Source organism: Anneissia japonica, unplaced genomic scaffold (assembly GCF_011630105.1).
Source record: "Anneissia japonica isolate Jap-2015-1 unplaced genomic scaffold, ASM1163010v1 scaffold284970_len119093_cov105, whole genome shotgun sequence".
Taxonomy (NCBI): domain Eukaryota; kingdom Metazoa; phylum Echinodermata; class Crinoidea; order Comatulida; family Comatulidae; genus Anneissia; species Anneissia japonica.
In genome coordinates, this window is record NW_022734788.1 from 47,281 (window position 1) to 53,905 (window position 6,625).

The following is a 6,625-nucleotide window of genomic DNA, read 5'->3' on the forward strand; positions in this document are numbered from 1 at the left end:
CTGTCAAGGCGAGCGTCATAACTATTAGACCAAATTCAAATACCACCAGATACACTTCATTACACAATAAGTATATACATATATATACATATATATATATATGCATATATATATGCATATATTAGAACTTGGGACTTAAGTCTATATAGGCCTATTGATAGGTTAAACTAGGGCTCAGTGGTGAATTTGAATCAGGTTTTTATACACCATCATCCTATACCTTATATAGCTTAGGCCTATAAAATATTTACATATACATGTAGGATTTAGTGCATACATATTTAAAATAAAGATTTTTTTTTCTCTTTCGATTCAAATTGAAATCCGAGTAATTGTTGCTTGCTTCCTTCATAAGGTCATGAAAAATCTTTGTCAGAAACTAAGTAGACCGTAATAAATAATTTAAGAATGATATTACAATAAACTTTATGTTTTTGTATTGCATTGTATGATCACTAATTCTCGATAACGTAGGCCTATATCCGTAGGTATTATTATGTCTTATACATTGAGTGCTCTGAAACAACGAATTGGAACTTGTTCAAGAGTTGTATTTAACTTGACGAGGTAACGAAGACAGTGTCTGCTTTTTTGCGAAGACTATCGTCCCACTCAAAACTATAAAAGTTTTTCCCAACAACAAACCTTGGGTGAGAACACTTCTGGCAAAGAAATTATCTTTATTTGGGCGACACCTTCATAAAACTATGAAGCAGGGTGATATTAATTATGAGAAAGAATTATTACAACGACATATAAAGAAGGCTATTGCAAAGGGTAAGAAAGTGTATGCTAAGGAAATTGAAAAGAAATTCAAAAGTGGGGTTATAAAACAAACTTGGAACGGAATGAAATATGTTACTGGGTACAATACAAAATCGTCTTCACCGAGTTGCAATAATAACATTTCAGCTGATGACCTAAACACATATTTATATTAGGTTTGATTGCCTAGCTTCTTTTACACCAAAGACAGAAACGTGTCGACACCTTGCCTAGTAAAATTAAGGATGAGGACAAAATAATGATTTACCAAGAAGCTCCTTAAATAGTCTTTAAAAATGTAAAAACCAAGAAAGCTGCAGGACCCGACGGTGTTTCCGGGAAAATTATAAGATCATGTTTTAAAGAGTTGAGCAACATTTTTACTAATATTTACAAATGATCCATTGATAGTTAAATTATGGAAACTGTCCAACATCATTTCAATTCCAAAAATCAAGAAACCCGTCGTACTAAACGATTACAGGCCTGTGGCTTTGACGGCAGTTCCAATTAAGTGTCTGGAAAAGTTTATTAAGTTGAAACTAACAAATGAGACCTCCAATTTCCTAGACTTGTTTCAATTTGCGTATCGAAAGAGTGGAAGACACAATTGGCACACTCACCCACAAAGTATACGAGCACTTGGATAAGGATCGCTCTTATGCAAGAATCTTAATTTTTGGACTTAAAATCCACATTTAATACTATTCAAACTCAAAAAGTTATCTCCTAATTGATAAGTTAAGTGTTATGTATGTTAACCCAGCTTCAATTCTATGGATTACGGACATTCTTAAAGACTGAGTACAAGTTGTTAATTTCAGTGGTAATGTTTCACGTCCTATGTTGTGTGATATAGGTGCGCCTCATGGTTGCTCATTATCTCCATTACTGTATTCTTTGTACGCTAATGACTTTAGGTCACCCCTTAATAATTAAAAAAAAAATGCTTCCATGTTAAATTCGCAGATGACACTAAGAATAATAATACTGTGGATTATATTGTTTATGTTGATGCCTTAGTGAAATGGTGCTCCAATAATTTCCTCCAGCTGAACGTCTCAAAAAAGAAAGAGCAAAAGAGTTAAATTTACGTGCTGTAGTTGTATGTTAAGGTAGGGCTGCTCCAAGTGTATATGTAATGATTTTTTTTAATTTTACGTTGATGAATTGTATAGCTTACAGTGTGAGACAAATCGTGCAGAGTGGTATTCTGTACTCTGTATTCTGTACAGAGCTTTAGAAAAAAAACATAAACAATATTACAACTTCATCTTTAAAATTAATGTGTGTAGCTTTGAATGTGTAATGATGAAAACGTTCATTGAGCAGTCAATTAACAATGAGGTCAATACACCACTAGGAGAATGAAATGATTTTCCATTTTAATATTTCGAATAATGTGTCAACTTTTGAGGCAGTTAAAAGGGTAAAAAACCTTACCTACAACGAGAACATTCAAACAACTGAAAAACAAGCCTTCCAACTACCAAAAAGTCAAAAGAAGAAATTGAAAAAACAAGAAAAGAAGAAAATAGAAAAAGTTGATCAAGAAAACAAGCATACTGAGAAAGCAAACAAGGCAATCAAAGGAATGCGACCAATCACAGACTTTGCGACAGACAAACAAGAAAAAGCTGTTATTGAATCTGCCTCCGTAGCGAGGCAAAACTTTGCCACTAGCAAAAGAAAGAAACTCACCGAGAGCGGTGAAAAAACGTGGAAAAGAAAGAGAAAAAATCTGATTCTGTAAGTTGAGTCCTTTAGTATTAAGTCCTTAATCATATTTTGAACTGAACTAATTCTAGATGTAAATAATATCTTATCTAATTAAAGAAAATTAAATATAAAAAAATAAATAAATAAAATAAAATAATAATTTTAAAAAAAATGAAAAGAAAACAACATAACAATCCTTTACATTTAGTTTCATTGAATGTCAAAAGACTCAGGGATATTTACAAAAGGAGAAAAATTTTTAAGTGGTTCGATGAACAAAAAGCCGATATCGTTTTCCTACAAGAAACGCATTATGACAAAACATCTGTTAATGTTTATGATTTATTGTGGAAAGGAACATCGTTCCATAGTTTTGGAACAACTAACAGTAGAGGTGTTTCTATTTTATTAAAACCTGAATTAGATATAAAAGATATAAAATGCAAATATATTGACAAAGATGGAAGACTACTTATCATAAATTTAAAATACAAAAAAAATATTTTTAATCTGATAAACGTCTACGCCCCAAATAACTACAAAGAAAGATTATTATTTTTTAAGAAACTAGAAAATAAAATTAACATCCTTTGCAACGGTAAAGATGAGTACACGTTAATGGGTGGTTATATGAACTGTATATTACAATATAAACTTGATCAGAGAAACAGTATAAACCTCAGCTATGACAAATCCCCACTGATGCTAAAAAATTGCATGACCAAACATAATCTTTCCGATATTTGGAGGAAATGCAATAAAAACAAAACACAATTTACATAGAGAAGAAAAAATACGTACAAAAGGTTGGATTTTTGGTGCATATCTAACTCCCTATACAAAAATGGTGAAGTAATAAACACCGATATAAGACCGTCTATCTTTTCAGACCATCAAGCCATATCACTTAGAATTTTAAATGATGAAGAATATACCTTTAATATTTTAAAGTTAATAGAAAACACAATAGAAAATGAATATAATCTTAATCCAGCATTACTTTGGGAATACCTAAAAGTAAAGATTAAAGAATTTTCGTGTAAATATGGTAAAAAAAAAGGGGGGAAAATGAAAATAAAGAAAAATTACATAAAGAAATCATAGAATTAACTAAGCAATTGGATATTGCCTATGATAAGAAAAGAGATAAACTATTAAGAAATAAAATAAACGACTTAGACAATATATACTTATTTGAGGCTAAAGGAGCACAAACTAGATCTAGAATACAGTGGATTGAAAAAGGAGAAAAAAACACAAAGTTTTTTATTGGGCTTGAGAAAAACAATGCGAAAAAGAAACGCATCACATCTGTTTTAAAAAGCAATGGAAATTATACCACAGACACTAAGGAAATTCTTAAAGAACAAGTAAACTTCTTTAAACAACTTTATCAAATAAAAGAAATTCCTGACTCAAACATCCACAAATATATCAACAGCTCCGTCGTCAACACACTGTCATTCGAAGATAAAAATAAATGTGAAGGTCTATTAACACTTGAGGAATGTAAAAATGCAGTTTTTAAAATGTGTTTAAATAAAAGTCCAGGTACAGATGGACTAACAGTAGAATTTTACCGTAAATTTTGGGATGCAATTAGTTGCACAGTGTGTGAAGCCCTTAACTTTAATTATGTAAATGGTAAATTATCAACAACACAACGAAGAGGTATTATAACTTTATTGTATAAAAAAGGCGAGCGAGAAAATTTAGCCAATTGGAGACCAATAACACTTCTAAATGTTGATTACAAAATAGCCGCTCACGTACTTGCAAAGAGAATGCAATCTGTAATAAGTACAGTAATTAACCATGACCAAAAGGGATATATCCATGGAAGATCTGCAGATGAAAGCATTAGATTGATCGAGGACTTACTTGAATATACAGACACTAATAATAAAGAGGGAGCTTTAATTTTTATTGACTTCGAAAAGGCCTTCGACTCTGTAGATAGAAACTTCATGCTCAAGTCTCTAAAATATTTTGGCTTTGGAAAACAATTCATACATATGGTAGAGGTAATGTACACCGATACAGAAAGCTGCTGTATTAATAATGGGTGGACATCAGAGAGTTTTATTATGAATAGCGGGATACGCCAAGGATGTCCTATGTCCTCTTTATTATTTGTTTTAGTTGTAGAGTTAATGGCAATTAACATAAGAAACAACCCTCTGTGTAAAGGCATTAAACTGCCGTCTTCAAACAAGGTTCTGAATACTGCTAAAATAGCACAACTTGCTGATGATACTGTGATCTTTGCAAAGGATGAAAATAGCATAGCTAGTTTCATTAAAGAAATTGAATTGTTTTGTGAAGTGTCAGGTTTGAAACTTAATAAAAAATAAAACGAAAGGTGTGTGGATTGGAAGTAATAAAAATAAGAAAGGTAATGCTTGTGACATCTCGTTCGTTCAAGAACCTATAAAGTTTTTAGGAATATATATAGGATATGATAAACTTACTTGTATTGCAAAAAATTGGGAAAAAAAAGTTTCTAATTTAGAGCACGTTTTAAAAACATGGGAAAAAAGGAATTTGTCCTTTTTTGGGAAAATTACAATTATAAAGACACTTGCTTTATCAAAACTTACTTATAATGCAAGTGTCACTGATATTCCCAAAAACATTATCCATAAGGTTAATAAAATTGTGTATAACTTCTTATGGAGTGGGAAAAAAGCAAAAATAAAACGAGATATAATTATACAAGATATTATGAAAGGAGGCCTAAAAATGATCGATCTCAACTCTGTAATCGATTCCCTTAAATTAAGTTGTGTAAAACGCTTAATAAGTCCTGACCCAGGTAAATGGAAATATATTCCATGCTTTTATATGTTTCCTGTAACATATACATTATGTATGACAGATATGAACTTTGAAAAGCATAGTTCATTAAAAGAGTTGCCTACATTTTATAGGAATATGCTATATGTATGTGTCAAATACAATAATATACATGCTTCGCACCCACAATGTATCTGTGAAGTAAAAAAGCAAAGGCTTTGGGAAAATAAATTTATTCAGTTAAACGGAAAACCTCTTTTTTGTAAAACATGGGTAGAATCAAATTTTAAAATCATGAATGATATAATTGTAAATAACCGACTAATTAAGATTGATGAGATAATTCCAAAATTGTCAAAAACGCCAAACACACTAATAGAATATGTGGCATTAATTAATGCAATTCCGAAAATATGGAAAGAAATTATTTTAAACCAATCTGTTTGTGTATTACATGGTGAAAAAGAATGTCAATCCAACGACACTATTATTTTAAAAAAACAAAAAGTTAAAGATTTTTACTTGTCATTCATTAATGACAAATATATTGTACCAAAAGCTCAAAGTAAATGGGAAACTACTTTACAAATCAACACAATCGATTGGCCACTGTGTTGGAAAAACAAAGTGAATTCAATGATGCATATGAAAAAAATTGCTCGTTTCAACTATAAATTAATACACAGAATCTTACCTACACGATCTAGACTTAAACTTTGGAATATATCGAACAACAATCTTTGTGAGTCTTGCAATATACAGGAGGATGAAGAACATATGTTATTCAAATTGTTATTCAAATGTAAGGATATAGAATTATGTTGGGTAAAACTTTATCGTATGTTACAAATATGCAATTTTGATATAAATGAAAAAATAGAATGGAATAAAATTGTCCAAGGATGCTATGCTGAACGAGCAAATGAAATTCTATCTATTTTTACATTCTGTATCTATAAAGGTAAAGTTAAGTACAGACTCGGACTTGGGAAACAATGTCCTTGGGTTATGTTTTTATTGGAATTAAAGAGTTTAATAAGCTGTGATTTCTTAATTAACAATGAAAAAGCAAAAAAGAAATGGTCAATGATTGACCTTAACAAAATAAAAAAATATTATATTGGTTAAACTTGGTGAAAACAATTCCACCATATTATAGTCTGAAGGGAAACTATTTCGAAAAAATAATGTAGCCTATAAATATTGTATATACACTGTAGTGTTTATAAATACAAGCGAACAAACTTTAAAAAATAGGCTTAAACAAAAGCTTGACCTTTTATTATATCCTTTATTAAAATGACAGAAAAAAATAGAAAAAAATGGCATGGTAATTGTACACCTT

At 30.5% G+C, this 6,625-nt stretch overlaps 1 protein-coding gene across 1 annotated transcript in view; it reads right to left on the reverse strand.

The window, feature by feature from the left end:
• Positions 1-2,819: 2,819 nt before the first annotated feature.
• LOC117116485 (threonine-rich protein-like) overlaps positions 2,820-6,625 on the reverse strand; it is an 8,755-nt gene continuing 4,949 nt past the window's right edge. Inside the window, exon 11 of the mRNA XM_033260548.1 lies at positions 2,820-2,899. Within this exon, the coding sequence (XP_033116439.1) occupies positions 2,820-2,899 (80 nt within the window). The remainder of the gene's footprint in view (positions 2,900-6,625) is intronic.